This window comes from Carassius auratus, chromosome 45 (genome assembly GCF_003368295.1).
Source record: "Carassius auratus strain Wakin chromosome 45, ASM336829v1, whole genome shotgun sequence".
Taxonomy (NCBI): domain Eukaryota; kingdom Metazoa; phylum Chordata; class Actinopteri; order Cypriniformes; family Cyprinidae; genus Carassius; species Carassius auratus.
The window spans coordinates 15,053,987-15,077,133 of NC_039287.1; the positions used below are offsets into that span (position 1 = coordinate 15,053,987).

At 36.4% G+C, this 23,147-nt stretch overlaps 1 protein-coding gene across 5 annotated transcripts in view; it reads left to right on the forward strand.

The window, feature by feature from the left end:
* The window catches only part of LOC113063393 (disks large-associated protein 2-like), a 142,786-nt gene that overhangs the window by 41,110 nt on the left and 78,529 nt on the right, over positions 1-23,147 (forward strand). For all 5 annotated transcript variants that reach the window (XM_026233753.1, XM_026233750.1, XM_026233751.1 and 2 more), the window contains one exon: positions 15,471-16,621. In XM_026233753.1, the coding sequence (XP_026089538.1) occupies positions 15,471-16,621 (1,151 nt within the window). The remainder of the gene's footprint in view (positions 1-15,470; positions 16,622-23,147) is intronic.

Consider the following 23,147-nt stretch of genomic DNA (forward strand, 5'->3'; position numbering starts at 1 on the left):
TGTTTTGTTGTTATTATGTCTGTATACAAATAAGTAGACCCTTTACAGATTTGATTGATGCATTGCTCTTATCTGCAAGATCAAAACTGAAAGTGTAATTTAAGTTATTTTCGGGGTTATCAGGAGAAAATGCCTCATAACGCATATACGCATTAATCGACTTTAGAAAAGAACAGAAAGAGAGGAGTACCATCTTCAGGAAAGTTTGATAGCAGCACATCCAACTCTTCCAAGAAGTTTCCCAATTGACCTGGGGGATGATAAATGACCACAAAGTGTATTTTAACAGGGTTGGTTACAGTAATTGCATGTGATTCAAATTAACTGTTACCTGTAGGTGATGGTTGAAGATCAAATTTCCATTCTTTTGATATAAGGAGACCAGTAGCTCCACCCCTCCCAGTCATACGAGGAGTGTTACTCAAAAATGAAATGAGAGAAAAGCAATACTCAAGAGGCTTGTCAGTGTCCTTGCTCAGAGGAGTCGGGCAGGTAGAGTCGATGGTCTTTACATTCATCGGCCTTCAAGCGAGGAGGCTTCACACGAGAGCTGCCATGACTGCTGGCGCGGTGAAAACTACCACTTTTATATTTGCCTGATTACCTGTGATTGAAGTCAGCTGGCCACGCCTCACTATTTAACAGACTGAAACTGGGCAGTCTCGTAATAGGCAAACGTAAAACCAAGCGCCAATTCAGCAAGTATTTACCAGGGTAAGACACACAGTAAATAAAACAAACTTTCCTAGCAACGATGATCACGCAGTAGTCTTTAATTTATTCATACTTTTCTATTCTTCATGCATCCAATGCTTTATGTAATCCAGAAGGGCAGCATAGCTTAAAGGTATTTTTTCTTTTTTACTTTACTTTTTACTTTCCATAAAAAGTAATTGGTTAATTGGTTAAAAAAGGTAATTGGTTATTATTATTATTTTTTAGGGAATAACACAATGCTTTAATGCATTAATTTCCCAAACACTGCATATTAATGCATTTTATATGTACAGTAAAGTACAATAAATTAATACATAAATGTTATGTAATTCATTGATTAAAATTAAATTGTTAAAATCAAGTCACAACAAAATCTATTTTTTTTGTATTTATTTTTTACACCGCTTCAAAAACAAAATGTTTTTATTAGTACGTTATTTAGCAACTATTATTCTTAATCACCTTTTCAGAGCATTATTTAACAAATGTACACTGGTTATCATTATGTGGACAGGAGGGGTTGCTAAAAACCATAGTTTCAAGTAGTGTTGTCACATAACCAAAATTTCAGTAATCAGTACCGATACCAGTGAAAATCCATGGTTCTCGGTACCAATTTTGGTAACAAAGCAAAACAGAAAAATATGCTAAAAAAAAAAAAAAAAAAAACTTTTTAGCACTAAAAATAAAACCAATGCCATTCTTTATACTTATTTACAATTGTGTTCAAAGTTTTTCTACAAGTTATATAATTATGAAAAACAGTAAACAAGTTTCACCCAAATTTAATTTGTCTTTTAATTTATGAAATTTAAACACATTTATTTATGGGTAAATAAAGGGGATTTGCTATTAAAATTAAAACATGGAAGAAATATTGTGATTTATTTCTTAAAAAATTACGTTTTATAATTTTTTTTCAACAGTAGTAGCAGTATCACATACATTTTACTAAATAATAGTAATATTATGAGTCGTGCGCCTTTACAAAGAGTTTACAGAGCATCAAATACAGGTGCGCTGTGCGTCCATTGAGATGAACTGAAAAGTTCAGATCGCTTGATGGAGAGAGAACTCTGAAGCTCAGATGCTGAAAATAATGCAAGCGTCATGCACTTCAGTCTATGTAGTAAACAAACCCACATGTTTCTGCCATTCATTAATTCACATACGTGCAGAACATGGATTCATATTTCAAACAACTTTTGCGGCTTAACATTTACAGATACTGGTCCATATGGAGATTTGATTTGATAAATTTTTGCTAACTTTGACAAATTCCATGACTGTCCATATTAAAATGTAAGTTTCATTTACATGACTGGATTTTGAGATTCTGTCCTCGTTTTCTGCACTGAACCGGGTTTGAACGGGACCTCGGTTCTACCGGTACTTAAAGAAACCTGATAGCCACCAGAGGGCACTCCTCCCGGGTCATTACCTATTACTTTTGGACTTCAGTTTCCATCACCCAGTGCTTTAATTATTGGTCCATTACGTCAGCTGTGTGTTATTAGTCTTGTTAAGTGCCCCTTTAAATACCTTGTTCCACTGATCTTAGTTTGCTGCAGTATTGCGTTCTGTTTCATTGTGCCTTTCATTACCCTGTGGTTCATGGAGTCTGTTTTTTGAAGTGAAGTGAAGTGAAGTGACATTCAGCCAAGTATGGTGACCCATACTCAGAATTTGTGCTCTGCATTTAACCCATCCGAAATGCGCACACACACAGAGCAGTGAACACACACAAACACTGTGGGCACACACCCGAAGCAGTGGGCAGCCATTTATGCTGCGGCGCCCGGGGAGCAGTTGGGGGTTCGATGCCTTGCTCAAGGGCACCTAAGTCGTGGTATTGAAGGTGGAGAGAGAGGTGTTCATGCACTCCCCCCACCCACAATTCCGTCCGGCCCGAGACTAGAACCCACAACCCTTCGATTAGGAGTCCAACCCTCTAACCATTAGGCCACGACTTCCCGTATGATGATTTTATTTTAATCATTATCTGGAACTACAATAAAGCTGCATTTGGATCTTAAATATTGCCTTTAGAGTAGGGCTATTCAAGAGGCGAATACGGCCCACCAATCATCATCCAGCCCAAGAAAGAGTATGCAGGTTGCATATGTGTTGAACTGATTCTGCACTAATTAGATTGTCCCAAACGTGCCAACACTGGCCCAGACCAGCCAAAAACTAAAATTCAAGTTTATTTATATAGCACTTTTTACGATACAAATTGTTTCAGGGTTAGCATCATCTGAGATATCCTGAGGGGTTGGCATCATCTCTTCTCTGGTGTTCTGGATCCAGACTGGAGCTTGTGGCAAAACAAATAGAGACATAATCAGTGTAGCTGCTGTTCCAACCAAGTAAAATTAATTAGTTTAACCCAAGCTAAAGAATAATAATGCACATTTGATTAGATATAACTGCAGTCCAAAATTATGAGATGCATTATTTGAATGCTTGGCCAAAGAGATATGTTTTTAATCTAGATTTAAACAGAGAGAGAGTGTCTGAACCCCGAACATGATCAGGAAGGCTATTCCAGAGTTTGGGAGCCATATGCGAAAAAGTTTTGTGACCTTAGGGAGTGTGATGGATTGTACATAGGAGATAAACCATTAAGGGCCATATAAGTGAGTAATCATATTTTTTAACTTATATGAAATGAATAGGTAGCCAGTGCAGAGACTGTAGTTTCTTGACCTGGTAAGGACTCTAGCCGCTACATTTTTGGACTACCTGTAGCTTGTTTATTGAAGATGCAAGAGAACCACCTAAGCAGTGCATTACAATACTCCAGTCTAGAGGTCATGAATGCATAAACTAGCTTTTCCGTATATATTATTCCGATACCGATAACATGTTTCCTAGCTAGGAAATGTTTCTAAGATGAAAGAATGCTTTTTTGTAACATGAGAAACATGGTTTTTAAAAGACAAGTTGCTGTCTAATATAACACCTAGATTGTTGACTGTAGATGAAGTAATAGTACATCCATCTAGTTGAAAATTGTAATCTATGAGATTCTGTGTACTGTTTTTTGGTCCAATGAGTAATATCTCTGTCTTATCCGAATTTAATAGGAGAAAATTATTGGTCATCCAATCTTTTACATTTTTAACACACTGTTAGCTTAGATAATTAAAAAGTTTCATGTGGCCTCGTTGAGATATATAATTGAATATCATCAGCATAACAGTGGAAACTAATCCTGTATTTTCTATTAATATTACCAAGGGGCAACATGTAAATTAAAAATAGCAGAGGACCTAAGACAGATCCTTGTGGCACTAACATATTTTACCGGTGATAAATGAGATGACTCCCCATTAAAAAAAATAAATAAATGGTAGCGATCGGACAGGTAGGATCTAAACCATCTTAGAGCCTGCCCTTGAATTGTATAGTTTTGTAATCGATCTATGAGTATGTCGTGATCTATGGTGTCGAACGCAGCACTAAGATCAAATAAAATTAGCAATGAGATGCAGCCTTGATTTGACGCAAGAAGCAAGTCATTTGTAATTTTAACAAGTGCAGTTTCTGTGTTATGGAGGGGGCTGCTCCTGACTGAAATTCTTCATACAGATCTTTGTTTTGTTTTTTTTGCAGGAAGGTGCTCAGTTGAGCAGACAACTTCTTCTAAAATGTTAGACATAAATGGAAGATTTGAAATGGGTCTGTAATGTGCCAGTTCACCAGGATTTCTTTATAAGAGGCTTAACCGCCATCTTGAATTGTTTTGGGATGTGACCTAAAGATAACGACAATTTCATAATATTGAGAAGCGGTTCTTCAGCTACAGGTAACAACTCTTTCAGTAATTTAGTAGGTACAGGGTCTAATATATATATTGTTGGTTTAGATGCAGTGATAGGTTTACTGCATTTAGCTCTTTCTGCCTTATAGTTGTAAAGCACTGCAGTTTATCTTTGGGTGCGATGGATGAAACTGAAGTATGAGACGTTGTAGAATCTATCTATTTTATCAATAAAGAAATTCATAAAATCATTACTATTTAACTGTGATCGGGTGGCATCTGGTTATTTTTTAATCTAGCCACTGTGCTAAATAAAAACCTTGGATTGTGTTGGTTATTTTCTATGGTAATGTGGATATGCTTGGCCCTGGCAGTTTTTAGAGCCTGTCTATAACTGGACATACTGTTTTTCCATGCAATTCTAAAAACTTCTGAGTTAGTTTGCTCCATTTCCGCACTAGACTATGAGTTTATTTCTTGAAGAATTAATTAACAGTATTACTGTTATACAATGGCACAGTAGGTTTTCCTCTAACCTTTTTCAATTTGATGTGGGCAACAGCTTCTAATGTATTAACGAATATAGTGCCCATGTTGCCAGTCATTTCATCTGGTTCATGTGTATTTATGGGTACACAGAGCAGTTCAGATAAATCAGACAGGTTATTTGCGAATCTGTCTTTGGTGGCTGGAACAATAGTTTTGCCTAGACAGTAACATATCTATACGATATCTAGAGCATTAACCCTCTGAGGTCTAGGGGGTTTTGGGGGCCTGAAGAAGTTTTGACATGCCCTGAATTTTGTGCTTTTTTCAGTTGCTTCTACTGGCTAAAATTGATGGAAAATTTATATAAATTTTAATGCGTCAGACCACAGAACAGTTTTCCAATTTGCCACAGTCCATTTTAAATGAGCCTTGTCCCAGAGAAAAAGCCTGCGCTCCTGGATCATGTTTAGATATGGATTCTTTTTTGACCTATAGAGTTTTAGCTAGCAACGGCGAATGGCACAGTGGATTGTGTTCACCGACAATGTTTTCTTGAAGTATTCCTGAGCCCATGTTGTGATTTCCATTACAGTAGCATTCCTGTATGTAATGCAGTGCCGTCTAAGGGCCCGAAGATCACAGGCATCCAGTATGGTTTTCCGACCTTGACCCTTACCCACAGAGATTGTTCCAGATTCTCTGAATCTTTGGATGATATTATGCACTGTAGATGATGATAACTTCAAACTCTTTGCAATTTTTCATTGAGAAACTCCTTTCTGATATTGCTCCACTATTTTTCACCACCGCATTGGGGGAATTGGTGATCCTCTGCCCATCTTGACTTCTGAGAGACACTGCCACTCTGAGAGGCTCTTTTTATATCCAATCATGTTGCCAGTTGACCTAATAAGTAGCAAATTGGTCCTCCAGTTGTTCCTTATATGTACATTTAACTTTTCCGGCCTCTTATTGCTACCTGTCCCAACTTTTTTGGAATGTGTAGCTCTCATGAAATCCAAAATGAGCCAATATTTGGCATTACATTTCAAAATGGCTCACTTTCAACATTTGATATGTTATCTATATTCTACTGTGAATGAAATATAAGTTTATGACATTTGTAAATTATTCCATTCCTTTTTTACTCACAATTTGTACAGTGTCCCAACTTTTTTGGAATCGGGTTTGTACATACAAGGTCCATTTAGGACAGATTCACTGGAATTAATTGGATTTTCCTACAAAGAGACGATATGTGAGAGAAAGAGGCTGTTTAGGATGAGACCAATACCAGTACTGATTAATTCTTGAATGATATGATAAATATTACTTATATGGATATAATAATTATAGTTGCAAGAATAATAATAATAATAGAGAGATCATTACACTTGAAGGCAAGTCACATCAATATTATTACACATTGTTTCAGACGGACAGACAAGGTACACGACTGAATATCCAACAGAAATCATGGGTAAATAAGACAGACGCTCCTATTTACCCATTTACTCCTATTTATGGTAGTCGACACTCTTACAACAAACGAGACCGGACACAGGAAAAGGGTGAACTTATGTACTAAAGTCCATAAAACTGAAACTAACTGAACATAATGGTGTATTTTACAAAAGCAAATATGAACACAAATAAATACAAAATGTTATCAATGACAGTGTTCACATGTGCAGTAATAATGTGATTATTTTCATTAATCAGAGTAAGGACTTAATTGCAGTAAAATGTTTACATGACCTCTTCAGTACAATTTACATGCAATTTTCATAATTCTAATTGTTCACTAAGAAGTGAGATTATTTTTCCATCATTATTCACATACTCTACAACACAAAAGATGAACTCAAGCATTAGCCCTGTTACTAGCACCTATCCACTTACATCAAATGCAAAACATGACTACAGACAATACAGTCTATACTACAGATGCATTGGAAGGTTATTTGATGCCTTGATGAAAATCACAATGTCACGATCACACAAGGTCCGTTATTAGCAATGCATAATCAATCTATTATTTACATCATGTCTTGATTTCGTTTGAGGGTGCTAAGCATGCTTTAGCACTCCTGTAGATCTTGGCCTGCTTCAGAAAAATGTCACAAAGTTCATTCATGATGTTCTGTGAACAAGATGCAGCATCCGTATAAGCTCTAAAAAACATGTGCACTTTGTTCAGTGTTGTAATAATGTGATTAAGGTGTTTACATGCCTATTTGTTGTATTTAAAATGGCGTATGCCACATATTTTTTTATTATTATTATGCTTACTACGATTATCAACTTAACCATATTATTTGAAGTATTGCATTTACTGTACATGAGGTAAAGTTTAATCTCAATATTATATATATGAAAATCACGTCATCACCCCCCCTGCACCTGTACATAATTGACCTATCTTGGGGCGTGAGAAGGTATGATCTACAGAGAACAGTTATAGTGATGCAAATATGCCTACATATTAGGTGTGTTGTGTTTGACTTGAAATGGCACTGCGCAGACCAGTCAGTTTCACATGAAAGTACCACAAGAGTGATTCGAAAGCATGAGTAACTGCCTGTTCTCTATAGCTCTCATGGTACGTTGATGTCAAACACAGATCGGTCTGTGCAGTGTAAACAAAGCCAAAAACCAGATATTTAAGCACTATAGAAATTCTGGCCAGGTTGTGTCTAAATGACGATGTCTGTACGATGTGTGTTTTCATCTGGAAGTATTTTAAAGCTCATCTGCAATGTTTTGCGAAGATGTTTCCTTACTTCAAAAAAAAAAAAAAAAACATTGGAGTCTACATGGTTGTATAACTTATTTCATATTAAATCGAGTTGAATCACATATACCTCAACCAACTCTCAAAGCTACTTAGACCTTGATCTGATTGGAGTGTCATTCTCTTAGTGATTTGTTTGTTGAATGTTAAGGACGACACACACTGAATCTTTCACTTTGGTTCATTTCCTTTATTTGGCTTAACCTCACAAATAGTTTACCCACAGATAGTCACTCTTAAAGTGAGACAAAAATACACGGTGTGTATGAATTATCTACATAGATGAATAAATAAAAGGTATTCGTTTAGCTTCATATGAACAATTCAATTTATTAATACTTGAGTACTTTAAAATCATTCAAAACTGGACTTTAAAAATCATCCTAATTAATTTCAAAAGGCACCAGAAAACGGACAACAGAGAGTATTTTCTGACTAGATTTTGAGAGTTTTTGTGTGAACCACATAAAGAGCTTCTAGAATATCAGTGTTATTATATTACTGGGACTTTACTGTTTATTCACTGAACTTCATCCAGCATGAGAGAAGTACTCCGTATTAGACTAGGCCTTGTGTCACTGTGAAATCAAAATGGACTCTTCCTATATTTTATCAAATATAACAGTGTTTAGAGAAATTTGCAAATAACAATGATCCAATCAATTCTTGGTGGATAAAATAAAGCCCTGTACATTTTTTTTTCTTGTTTGAGAAGCCATTTCACTCAGATATGTCACAATAGAGAAGAAGAAACAGTTACAAATTTCCATTTCATGACTTTAAAGCCTGACACTTTTGTAGCATTTTAAGTTATGCATGACATTTAGTACAATATGACCCCGATAAAGTGGCCGTAACATGAATAACAATTACTATTTTTGATGTTTGCTTATGTAGTTTGTTTGTTTGTTTTTTCTTTTGCACAAAAAAATTAATTTTCAACCCTCATTCTGACCCTCTTTCGGAAATGATCCATTTTAAGGGTTGACTCCTTTTAACACTTGTCAGTAAACAGCCAATGTTGTGAAATATTTTAATAGTTATAATAGTTCACATTTAGCGATGTAGATGCTGTCAGATACAATGCACTTGGCTGTTCCATCGTCCGACCAAATTTTCTTTGCCATGGCTCCATTAGACTGTGCCTTTTTTTGCAAAACAATAATAAAAAATAATAAATCACACTGTTGAAGTCTGAAGAGACATACAGTAAATGTCCTGATGAAACTGGAAGCATCAAAGCATATTTTCCTTTACTCTTCAGTTTATCTTATTGTCGGGAAAAGCTCAAGTGGATATGTGACGTCACAAATCGTTGTTGGAGCTTGGTTACATTTACCATTATGTTCGGTGACACTAGTGATGCATAAACGACACACTTCATCTTTAAAACATATTAATAAAGATTCAAAAAGATAGAGATGGCTCCAAATCATGGTTGGAAAATCATTTTTTCAAATGTCTTTAACATAGCTATTTAATATTGTTGTATGTGGTATTTTTGATGTGTGATTCACAGATGACGTTTTTCTCAACCTCTCTGAAAAGAAGGGGTCTGTTTAGAAGAAAAGGAAAATGAGATTTTATAGTTCCCATAGAAACAATATCCTTTAAATACTCTCAGTATCTGATGGACTGACAGTACCTTGCAAGAAAAGACAGAAACTTCTTCAGTTAACATTTATCTCAGGTTTGATTATTTGATTTATTATAAAGTATTTATTATCCTATTATTTTTGTTTTCTTATCTGTGTGTAAAAAGGTTCATTTGGCTCAGTGGCAGCAGCGGTTATCCTGAACTCCCCATTGATTTCATCTAGTAATCTGATTTACTGTATTTGCATCGCATGCTAAAGAAACAGCGTTTGCCTTTCATCAGAGGGGAGGCATCTCTCGTAACTTTTAGCTTTATGGCAGTATGCTGCAGTTCCCATGGTGATATATATCCATTTACATCCCTCTTTATATTTATTGTTTCTTTATGTCAGTTTTTGTTTCTCCATTTGCAATTAAAATGAATTTCACTCACTTTGGAGATATGGAAGACAACTTTACCTACCATTAGTTTTTTTAAAAAGTTCACTAAAAAAACAAAAAGCGAAATTAATTAAATTAAAATGATTTCATATATAACTGAAATATTACTGAAAATGCATAGTACTTAATAGAAAAAAGTTACAGTAGATTAACACAAATTATATTAAATCAACTTTAACTGAGTTGCAGCAGCTTTCTAGTTCCCAGAATGCTTTGTGTTTGACTGTATGTGTGGAATGAGAATGTGGAGACATTTAGGGTCTTTAGAGGATGGGCTAAATTTAAGGCTATACAGTATACTGCATTTTGCTCGTACACATTTAAGTTTATAGTGGTGGTTTATTTGCTCTTTGCTAAATATATCATATATGATATGCAAAATGTGTGTTATTTTGTATAAAAACCAGTTCACATAGTATGTCTGTCGATAGTTAATATTCTAAGATTAATGCATGTAATAATTCACATATGTGAACTCCCATATGTTTCTTTGTGTTATGGAGAAATGTCCGTTTGGCACTCGACAAAAGTGTTACTTTTGGCCCTTGTGTATACAGTATCTACATTTCCTGAAGTGTATAATTTCTTATTATTCGCAAAAAAGTATTGTATAGATAATTTCTTTTAAATGATCGCTTGAAACGGCTTTATATTTGAGTGATATAATGGAAAGTGTTTGGTCATGTAAATAATGGCCACACATTTGGACAGTTGAGGGATTTTATTTGACTCATTCTTCATTTTTTCTCAAGATTGGTACAACCTTAAAATTGTTTTTTATTCATAATGGATTTGCATAATATAAAATATGTTCTTAAATGACATATACCCCTATAATCTGACACCAATATTTAAAACAATGACAGGTAGTCATACCCCTCCCTTCAGTGATATCTTTAACAGTTTGAGCCGTTTCTCTGCTCTCGTCTTCAGTGATCTTTTGTTTCACTTGAGATTTGGTGTGGAGGTGGGAAGACTTGATAATGCCGAGTTATGCAACTGGCACTGGAGAAGATACAAGTGCAGCTTTCCTTAAGTAAATGTAGTTCATTTTCTATCTCATCTGCGAGGTGCTCGGGTGAATTGCCATGTCCTCCTGGGTCATTCCTGTTATTCGAAAAAAAAAAAAAAAAGAAATAATATAATGTGTTGTAATTTATTGGCGTAAAGGGTATTTGTCTGAGTGGTCTGGAAAATGTTCTAGCTCAGGCACATTATTAATTATACCTTGATATTTTTAAGTAATTTGAGGAAAATAAAGAGGATGGAAATAAAGAGCTGGAGATAATATTCAATTATTCAGTGAGGGTTTGAGAGTTAGCGTAGGCTACATGAGAGTTGAAGTTCATTTTGAAAGATTTGCACTTTATTTTACAGTACGTGTACTAACATGTACTTATCGTGTACTTACAGTGTATTTATCTAAGAAAGTTCTGGTAACACAAGGTAACTAGATGGGGTAGGGTTAGGTTTAGGGTTATTACCTAGTTATTACATAGTTATTGTAATTACTATAATAAGTACATAGTATGTACATGGGAAACAGGACTGTAAAATGAAGTGCTACCTTTTATCCTTTCTGTTAAAAAAGAAATATTTTAACCTTCAGATTTTTTATCAAAATGTAAACCAAAGCGGAATATTTTAGAACAGTGGAACAAAATTTAAAGGCCCCATGACTTTTACAATGGTTTGTAAATTAATGGAAAATGATTAAATAATAATGATAAAGGATATGGATAATTTAAAGACTGGAAAAGTTTTAAGAATTTATTACGTTTTAAGACTTTTCAGGTCTACAAATCAGAATTTTAAACTACAGCGTATACTTTATTACCTGGTTTTTCTAGATGTACGTATTATATGTGTGCGCGTGTGTGTAATATGTGTAAGATTAACTAGTAATTTTATTTGATACAATTCATAGAAAGAGTTGTACCTAGAGGACTGTAGATTACATAACCTGTTTTAGTGTGTACTAACATGTATTCTTAGATTCCACATTCTGTGACATCAGTGCCACATATCTTTGTCATTTTTTCCCTTGGATTGCACAATTCTAATTATCTCCGGCTGCTCAGGTAGTGACCCTGAATGTGTCATTGTGTGTAACTGTGTGTCAGACAAGATGCTGCATGTGAGATCGCACGGTTGTCTGTCTTCCACTTATTTAGTTGCCACAGCAACCACATGTTCTTTTATCATTTTCTGTAGCAGTGTGTTGTAAAAATAGAGAAGCAGCAGAGGAAATGTTGGGAATGTTGCATATTTAAACCTCGATGGGTTCCGGTGGATTCTGCTGGGGCTGCTTTGACTTGGAGGCTTGATAATAATTTTACAGCAAGATCCATTTACTCTATCCTGAAGTCATCAGGCTTACGAGCTCTTTATCACACAGCCATCTAGAATTCAGCTCTGAAGTATACAGATGTATAAACTGTAATAATTCTTGAATGAAATCCAGTGACGGCTGGGAACAGCAGTCCTGCGGTGAATTACTGTCATCCCTGTGTAACAAACTCTAAAATCTGCTTTTCATGGTCAGAGTTCTCAGCAATGGTTACCATGACAACTATGTGTGATATCTCATTCTCTTTGATATACTGCAATGGATTATGGACCCTGGGCATTATGTAAGAGTCGATTTAGCACTAAAGGTGTTTCCTGCTCCGATTTCTTCTCATGCACATTGGCATCTATGCTTTAATTTGTAATTTACTGATATTAGCTGTTATCCCAGATGATGAGAACACATGGTTTGGATGTTGCTAGCTGTTTTTATATCTCTAACACACAAAAAAAAAGAAGAAGAAGAAAAATTTAAGTGCATTTTAATATTGGTTTAATCAAAAACCATGTTTTTGGTCATTTTGTCTAAAAGCAAAGCTGTTTCTCTATAAAGTATTTGATGTCCAAATGCTTTTTGTTGTTTTAAATAAAAGTTTGTAAAGTTGTGATTCTCCTTGTGGCTGGTTGGTTTGCTTCATGACTTTTAAAGCCTTAAAAAATACCTTAAAAAAATCCTATGAAAAAAAAAAATGGGGAAAATACTTCTAGAATGGATGGATGGACTTCTAGAATCAGCACCACTGAAAATGTTGGTGGGCACTAAAACACTCTAAAGCCAGTTTATACTATGGTGAAATGAAGGTGTTGTTCGCATATAAAAAATACGATTATTTAACAATAAGAGTATGTAACAAATATGAATTGTTTTCTTTTTATGTTGGTCCAAAGTATGTTTTTTGTTAGTTTTGTTTGCTTTTCATTGCATCATGGTGCACCTCACATAAAGCTTTCACATGGCTTTAGAAGTTTCCCAAAACAGACTTCAGTGCAAAATTTTCTTTGAAAAGAAGTTGAAACAGACCTGAAAGTGTGGTATGATATAGTGGTCGTTTAAAATTTGACTGTCAGCCGTAAGACTGCAGGTTTGAGCCAGGATCCATGCAAATCCATGTGAGCTATCGCCATCGTTCCCTTGGTTGATCAAGGTGAATTTTCTCTGCAATGGGTGCGCTGTAAGATGCATAAAAGCAACCATACTTGGAACTAAACCACAGATTTGTGCTCTCCTGGGAGTTCAGGGCATCTCTTTTCAGTGTTTTAGGCTTGATGAATTTAATTTAGGTTTTCTAAATGTTACGTCAGAAATATACAAACGCTTTTTTTTTCTCTTGTGGTCATAATTCTTTTGAAAGAATTGAAAGAAGATTCCTTTTCTGTCAGAATTAGCATACTTTAACTCACAATGAATACTTATATAATAAATTTCATGCAAAGAGAGAGAGAGAGGTTTCCTTCAGGATCCCATTAGTCAGAAGAAAGGAGTCTATCTGAAAGACAGTTAAATGCTTTATTTATTTATTTATTTTCTTTTGGATATGAGCCATGGTACTATAAAGGAGGAGCTCTATAAAACCAAGAGAGAGTAATCCTTTCCCAAGACAATTGAATGTTTTAGTTTTAAAAGTTTTGTATAAATATAAATTTTAAATTATGTTTAATAATATTTCGTCATGCTTTAAATAACTTATTTTGATGTGTTGTATAACATACTAAATCGTATGTAAAGTACTTGATTAGTTTAGTTTTATAGTTTTAATTTATTAGAATGAGATTACATATTACATGATAACACCCCAACCATTTGATATTACAATTTAAATGTGTAACTACAAATATATTTAAATAAATGACATTCGTGTTTCGACAGAAATTACATTAAAATATATTACGTTTATATGCTTATCAGTGCATTTTACATTACACTTGAACTATTTCAAAGACAACAAGTAATTATGAAATGGCATACATGAAGATGCACTTAAGTCAAAAACAATTTTAAATTAAACAAATTGCATTTAATATAAATTTAACTGCATTTAATAAAATTATAACAACTTATAAAAAAATAATAATTAAATAACACGTTATGGTCTTACATATGTTATATAATAATAATAATAATAGGTAACACTTTAGTATAGGGTCCAATTCACACTAATAACTACTTGCTTATTAGCATGTCTATTATTAACATACTGGTTGTTTATTAGTGCTTATAAAGTACATATAATGCATGACATCCATAATCCTACTCAATACCCTAAACTAAACAACTACCTTATAAACTATTAATAAGCAGCAGATAAGGAGTTAATTGAGGCAAAAGTCATAGTAAATGGTTAGTTAATAGTGAGAATTGGACCCTAAAATAAAGTGTGACCTAATAATAATAATAATAAAAAGTAATGCAGAAACCAAACAAGAAACTGGCTCTGTCCAAAATTGGAGTAGGTGCAGTACTTCTTTTGAAAAAGTAAAAAAGAATGATTATATCTGGGGTGCCTAATTCTACTCTTGGATGGCCAACATCATGCAAAGTTTAACTCCAACCATCTCTAGCAGACTTGCCTGTAAGTTTGAAGTAATTTTGAAGACCTTGATTAGCTGATTCAGGTTTGTTTAATTAGGATTGCAGCTAAACTCTGAAGGACAGTGGCCCTCCAAAAACATCCATTCCATATAGCATGAATGTAATCCAGACTTTATTTAATACATTAGTCATGTGGTCACTGACATGTGACTTACTACCATCATTTGGATAACTTTACTTCTAGTCACAGATCCGGATGATGCTTTTGTTCCAGATTATTGTTTTATGAATGCCATGATTTCAGACATACAGTATTGCTCCTTTCACATACTCTGGTTTTGAGCCACTAGTAGGGAACTATGTATATTTAAATCTAACCAATGTCTTTATGAGTGAAACTTTCAATTGATTCATTAAAAAACTATGTCCATCTGACATAAATATCAATTTATAATCTTCCTAAGCCATTGCTAGTTACTAGTTACTTTGAATAAGTTACAGTGGCTTGAACTCATCTAGCAACTAGGGTTTAAAAATGGTTCAAATCACATTGTCTACATTCGCCGAAGTTAAAGTTATTTTCTTCTCAAAATAAAAATGCAAGTTGTACAGGTTTTTAATGACTTGAGTGTAAGTGTTGAAATAATTTTTATTTTGACCAATAAGTTTAGCCTCTTGTAAAATGAAATCTTCAGAAACAAGAGTGATGATATTGTTGTGCCAGATAAATAAACTTAAGACTAGTCTAGTAAACCTGCTCATCTTTAATATCCTTCTCTTTATTTCAGACCAGCAGTATTCCTCCTGGTCACCACCCCGAGATTTCAATGAGGATAGTAGCCTCACTCCAACCAGGAACATGAAGGGCTTATCAGGTGGTCGTGCAATGCACCAGATTCCAACACTGCCCCCATGTGGACTGGTGGAGTGCGAGCATCTCCATGACCTGCACGGCATGCATGTGTCCGATCTACGCCACTCCTACCTGCTCAGCCCCACGGAGGCCTACGCCATGGACTTCCATCACCGTCTGTCCCCCCGCAGCTCCATTCACTCCGACTGTATGATCATGTCACCCGTGGCGCTAACTTCAACTGCCCCTGCCGACCATATCTCCAGCAGCACCTTTCCCAGAATGCACTACAATTCACAGTACTATGACCCAGCTGCCCGGGAAGACTGTGCAGCCATCACCACCTCAGCCACATCCGCCGCTCCTGCTGCAACATCGGCCTCTCACCGCAACAGCAGCAAGAGCAACCGCATCCCCGCAAACCTGCTGGACCAGTTCGAAAAACAGTTTCCACTTCATCGCGATGGCTTCCACACACTCCAGTACCAACGCACATCTGCCAGCCCTGGTGGGGAGCAGCGAAGTGAGAGCCCCGGTCGTATCCGACACCTGGTGCACTCTGTCCAGAAGCTCTTCACCAAGTCCCACTCACTGGAGGGATCGTCCAAGATGAATGGCACCAAAGGTGACAGTGGAGGTGGGGGAAGCCATCACCATCACCACGGCAATCATCACTCATCCAAGCACGGCAGCAAGCGCAGTAAAAGCAAGGAGCGCAGGCACCGGTCAGGGACGGGGGGCTGGTGGAGCTCGGATGACAACCTAGATAGTGATAGCACCTACCGCACAGCCAGCGCCTTGAGCCGCCACCATCATGAGCACGTAGGTCACAGTTTCCCAGAATCCATGCACACTCATTTTGGAGACCACTCACTCAAAACCTCCAAAAGCAACAATGATGTCAAGTGTTCAGCCTGCGAGGGCCTGTCCATGGCACCTGATGGAAAGTTCATGAAGAGAAGTTCCTGGTCAACACTCACTGTCAGCCAGGCCAAGGAGGCCTATCGAAAGTCCTCCCTTAACCTAGAGAAGCCCATGATGCATCAGGACCTTAAACCATCATTCCGGTCCTCACACTACCTACAGGTAGGTCAAGGCTTTTTTTTAAAAACACCCACTTCCATCCTTGAGAAGGTGATATAATTGAAGCCCCAAATGCCTTTAAACCAGCAGTTGTATGATGGGAAAGAAAAAAATGGTTTAATGGTTTCTGTGTAATGCTGCAGTCTGTTCATGAAGGGAATTTGCATTTTTGTTGCATGGGTTTTGTGTATCAGCACATAATCTGCTTTGATTTTGGTATAGATTTTGACAGAACATTCCCTTTGGAGATTGAATAATTGACAAAGATATGAATTTTATTAATTTTGAATGTTAAGACATTTTGTGATATCCTTCCTGAGGCTCAAGCAGTAAAGCATGGCGCATGGGCATGATTTCAATTTGCCAGATAAATTTTGGACCAATGAGATTTTGCTATAGGCAGGGTTACCCATAAACCCAAAACATACTGTATGCAAGTATCTAAATGCTAGTCAAGCATCATTTTATGTATTTTCATTGCAGCATGTATTTGGTGTAAAGGAACATGTGTTTAAGCCCTGTTGAGGACTGCAGTTTGTTACCAACGTTCAGACCAATGCAAGACCATTGACCGCTGACATACAGACCGCTTCTATTTTATGTTTTAATGCCAGAGAAATATAAGTTTATAAGTTTTTGCTGTTTTGCAGATAAGCTTCAAAAGTGAGACTTTTATATTTACAGTGCCCAAGCTTTTATATTGACAGTGCAGAGAATGCCAGCATGTTTTAAAAGTCAAAAAATCCATATCAGTCCACTACTGATTTCATTCAGGTGATTTTAACTTGTCTGTCGAAATAGATATAAATTAAATAAATTGTCATACTGTTGAATTGATTTGAAGTTTTATACTGCCTCTGATTCTCATTCTGATTTATGGCACGGGGCACACATAGGTCATGCTGACTGCTACACAGTTATTTAACTAATCTGTTCCTGACATCTAACTGACATCTTCCTCCTCGAAGGTTAATAATGGCATAAGTAGCACAGTAGTCTCCTTGTACTGACAAGCTAAGCACTACTTTGAAACTTCAGCTCATACTGTACAGCATTGTTATGTTTGCATTGAAAAAAATGAAGCCTGTCCTGTTGTTGACCTTATTAGAGACTGTCAGTGCTCGAGACAGATGACAGCCTTGCTGAGTTGTAAATGGCATTCAACTGGATACACTCACTAATTAACCATTCACTAATAACTGTGAACTTCAAATCTGATTTCATTATAAGTCAGCTGTGTTCCAGTGTGTTTAACCAGCCAGATGTGTATTGTACATACATTAGATTAGATTAGATTTTATTGTCACTGTGCAGAGTACAAGTACAGAGCCATTGAAATGTAATAGAGCCAATGAAATGCCGTTTGTAGTGGTTTAATGGTTAGTGGTTTAATACATGGTTTGTAGTGGTTTAATGTGCAAACCTGTAAAGGTTAGGCTTTGTGGGAATCTGAATTAAGATGACGAGAAACATCCAGACAAGCTGTCTCAGATGTTTATTTGAAATTCCCCTTTCCCATTGTCTAGCTTCATGTGATGTATATAAATAGACACATTTGTCAATTGTTGGTTGATAGTATTACACCATTTAAACAAAAATGAATACATTTAATGTGATTTACTGTATATTTGTTAGTCTTACATAAATGTAAACACTCCAAAACATTTTTTATTATGATCTATTTGATTTTATTTAAATAATCATAGCTTAAAGGTGCCATAGAATGCATTGATACTTGGTAATATTCTAAATTCCCCTTTCCTATTGTCTAGCTTAATGTGATGTATATGAATAGACAAATTTGGCAATTGTTGTTTGATAGTATTATACCATTTTAACAAAAATGATACATTAAATGTGATTTACTGTATATTTGTATTACATAAATGTAAACACTTAAAAAAAAAACAAAGTTTGGACCCACTTTATATTAAGTGGCCTTAACTACTATGTACTTACATTTTAATTAATAATTTAATACAATGTACTTATTGTGTACATACATGTTTTTACATTGTACTTATATTTTTAAAAAAATACATGTAATTACATCTGTATTCAATTTCTGTAATTACATTCATAATTACACTGTTGACCTATACTTTACACCTTAACCCACCCTTAAACTAACCATACCTCCAACCCTCTCCCTAACCTTAACCCTATCCCACCTCAATAGCAGAAAAAGTGTTTTACAATACAATATGAACACAATAAGTACATTGTACTTACTTTTTTATGTAAGTACATAGTAGTTAAAGCCACCTAATATAAAGTGGGACCCAAAGTTTATTATGATATTCATATTTTTAATTGTTCTCTGATGTGTATGTGAAGTTTTATTTCAAAATACCCCACAGATAATTACTTATGGCTTGTTGAAATTGTCACTTTTAGGGTATGAGCGAAAACACATTGTTATTTGCCTTTGTCCTCTTTAAATGAAAAATGAGTGGGCTAGTTTTGAGTAGCAATTGGGCGGGTTTTGTTGTGAAAACCTGGCAACCCTGCCGGAGCTTCAAGTGATCGTGCTCCCGTGCATACCGGTGTTACAGCTTAACTGGTGGTGACCTTGTTATTGACTTCACATTGCTTCCAAATGCAATTTTTAAGTACCACATTCCTATTTACAATCGCCTTACAGAGAGCCAGGAAGATCTTTTGGAAATCAAAATGTGACGTGTGGTGCTTACGGTGTCCGTAGTCTTGACGTTTGCGCACAAAGTGTTGGTATCAATCCCTCTTTCAAAAGCAATCTTTGCACAGCTTCAGCTGACCTGACCCCCTTTGGTAAGGCAGCCCGGTGTAGAATGTTAGCACAAATTTATAGGACCTTTCAATTTTTTTCCAGGACATTTCCTTCGAAAATTAAAGTTTACCACCATGTCCTCAGCGGTCTGTAGAGACTCCTATGTTTGTTGGTGCATCCCAACACACAACACTTTTAATGGCTCTTTGGTGCTGATAGTGTACCTCCTGAAACTACAGCAAGAGAACAGTAATGGCGGACCGCAGCTTCTCACTCAGGGCTGTGTATGTGATTATAGGACAGAGAGCATCACAAATGGTATTATATGTAGGGTTGGGTATCTTTGAATTTGAACGTTTCCAATTCTGATTACGATTCTTTGTTTCGATTCTGGCTCCTAACGATTCTCAATTCCGATTCTTTTAAGAGGCAGGGTCAAAAAAGTATTTCTGAAGGAAATAGTCTGACCTTGTCCATCAGAAACAGTTCTAAAAATAACGTGCCTCAATGTTGGCACAAGACATATTATTTATTGTATGTATTGTTTTACTTACTGGATTCGGACTGCAGTGCAGTCACTGCGGTGCCAGGCTGGGGGTCGGAGCCAGAGGAAGAGGCAGCAGAGGATGGTCGGCGCAGCAAGTCAAAGACGGGGCACACATTTATTTCTACTCTGAGGTGCTTTATCATGTTCAATGTGCACTCTCCTATGCACGAAATAATCTCGACCAAAAGTTGCATTTTGCAGAGATTTTCATTTACATGCGATGTATCGCCCATCCCTAGTTTAGAAAAATTAAGCCACACTTTGGAAAGGCGACGCACGCTATTCATGTTCGACTCGCTCGGTTATGCCAACACTTCTGGTGGACGCTTCTTAGTTGGTGTTCAGCGGTATCTTCTTCCGGTTGGCGGACTGTGAATCGAAACTAGGAATCGAAATTTTAACTTTTGAACGATTCCGGAAAAATCGCAAAGCTAGTCCCGGTTCCAATCAATACCCGATACTCGATACCCAAGCCTAATCATGTCATGGTCATCAAAGTATGTGAGAAACCTGGAACTGCTAATGTGTAGAGACGTGTTTGTGAATTATTGGGATTATAAAACAATGACTGGGTGGATTTTTATCATTATAGACAGGTTGTTTTCACACACTGCAGCCAGACAACTGTTAAAACACCTAATAAAAGTGGCACATTTAAAAGTCCAGTTATAATGTATGAGATTGAAACCTACTGGATTGATTGATTAAATAAAAAAATATATAAACCTGGTTATTGTATTTTTAAAACACTCAGTTTATTAGTATTACAAAAAAAATCTTACCAGTTTCATTTATGTATGACTGACAAATTTAAATCCCATTTAGTTTATTAATGTAAAAACTGTGTAATCCAAATGCACTTTAAAATATGTAAAATAAAAGTCGTGAAGTCGTGGGTTTGGTGGGAAGTCGTGGCCTAATGGTTATAGAGTCGGACTGGCATTTGAAGGGTTGTGAGTTCGAGTCTCGGGCCGGCAGGAATTGTAGGTGGGGGGAGTGCATGAACAGTGCTCTCTCCACCTTCAATACCACGACTTAGGTGCCCTTGAGCAAGGCACCGAACCCCCAACTGCTCCCCGGGCGCTGCAGCTTAAATGGCTGCCCACTGCTCCGGGTGTGTGCTCACAGTGTGTGTGTGTGTGTGTGTGTGTGTGTGTGTGTTCACTGCTCTGTGTGTGTGCACTTCGGATGGGTTAAATGCAGAGCACAAATTCTGAGTATGGGTCTCCATACTTGGCTGGATGTCACGTCACTTAAATATATGTAAATGAATTAACCAATTCGTCTTGTGTATTTCATTTAAAAATCAATAGCTAACACATCAATAGCACATGCTGAATGTTCATTAAATGTACATGCTAAAGTTACAAGTAAGGCATTACTTGTCACTTTATATGCAATTTAATTGCATAAATCTTAAATTCAGGCCTAAATATTTTTTAGCGTAACTTTGTTTTATAAATTTCATTGATTTGGATATTTTGTTATCTTGGCAAATCTGAGTACAGTTTGGGGCATTATTGAGCTTTTTTTTTTTTTTTAACTCAAGATTAGGGCCTTCCTCTCAGCTGTACTGGAAATTCCAGATTAGCATGAATTTCTGTTTTCCGGAAATCTGGGAAGGAGGATTTCAAAGGTCTTCAGCTCCTGATTAATCAGCTAGCTTCCTCAATGTTAGCACAGCTCTGTGAAGTGCTGCTCATTCATTTGAAACTTTATTTTGCATTATTTGAAGATCTTAACTACCTTATCAACTATAAACCCTGGAGGCATTTCTGTCTCCCAGCAAATAGAGTAAGCGAAATGACTGAACTTGCAATGATAGCATGCAATTTCACACTGAGTGGAAATGTCTAAAAGTATTCTGCAGTCATCGCTTCAACATCTGAAGGTTCCTTTTTTTTCTCTCATTTAGATTCCTCTAATCCTGCTCTTGAGTGGAGTTATATCTATATATGCACTTCCTCACTGTCAGTGAATAATGAATGTTCATTTACAGTATATGAGTGTGTTGTCTTTAGTGCCTCCATGTGGTAGAATAATGTAATGTGACCACCTGCTACCACTCATCTGGAAGATAAGAAATCTAATGAGAATTTTTTTTTGTTAGAGATGTTCCTGGTTCTTACTGTTTTACCAGCTTAAAGGTTGATTTGTGTTAATATACAGAGAAATGCTGAGGAATAGATTTATGATTCACAGCGCCAGCATTAGCACTTGGGGGAACATACATAGTCACAATAAACACAACTGTTAATTCACAGGTAATAATGTGCCAGGCATTATTAAGTATTAAGTAATTTAGTTGTTTAGTGAGCGGACATTAGCCAGAAAGAGTGTTGGAAAAGCGAGTTGCTGCTGGCTTTTAGTCTGGCTAACAAGTCGATGGACCATTTGCCTCTCTTCTGGCATTTCTCCCCATATAACTCTGAGTGGATTTGCAGATAGCACTGTTTTTACACTGCATGATTTTACTTGTTCCCCAAAGAGGCTTTCGGGTTCAGTGTCTAGAGAATGACTCAAAAGGGAATGTCTCGGGTTACTCAAGGTAACAGAAGCAGAATGAGCTTTATCTGTCAAGTGTGTGCAAACATGCAAGGAATTTGTGTTTTAGGAGCTCTTGGTACATAGCCTACATACATATATGATATGACAACAGAAAAAACGTTAATAAGTAAGACTTAGGGAAAAATTATAATGTATACATGATACATCTGGAACGAAGATTTATGTACAGATTTGTGCATTACTTACTGCATATACAAATTTCTGTGTTGGTTTAGGGGGAAAACTGTTTTTATGACTAGATGTTGTAGAGCACAGAGATATTTAACGTCTGCCTGAGGGGAGTAGAGCAAACAGGCTGTAGCCAGGGTTAGAGGGGTCTGTGATGATGTTACCTGCCAATTTCTTCTCTCTGGAGTTGAACAAGTCCTGAAGGTTGGGGAGGTGCACACCAATTATCCTTTCAGCTGTCCTTATAGTCTGTTGCAGTCTTCTTAAATGTGATTTAACCCAAACCAAGACGGTGGTAACGGCTGAGTCATCTGTGCCTATGGCATGTTGAACTTTTTCAGTTGATGAAGGAAGTACAAGCTCTCCGGTGCCTTTTTCACAGTGGGGTCAATATGATTGTCCTGGAGACGGTAGTGCTTAATAATCTGAATGTCTCCACTGTTGCCACAGTGCTCTTCATGATGGTTAGTGGGGGAGTGTAGGGGGGTTTCTCCTGA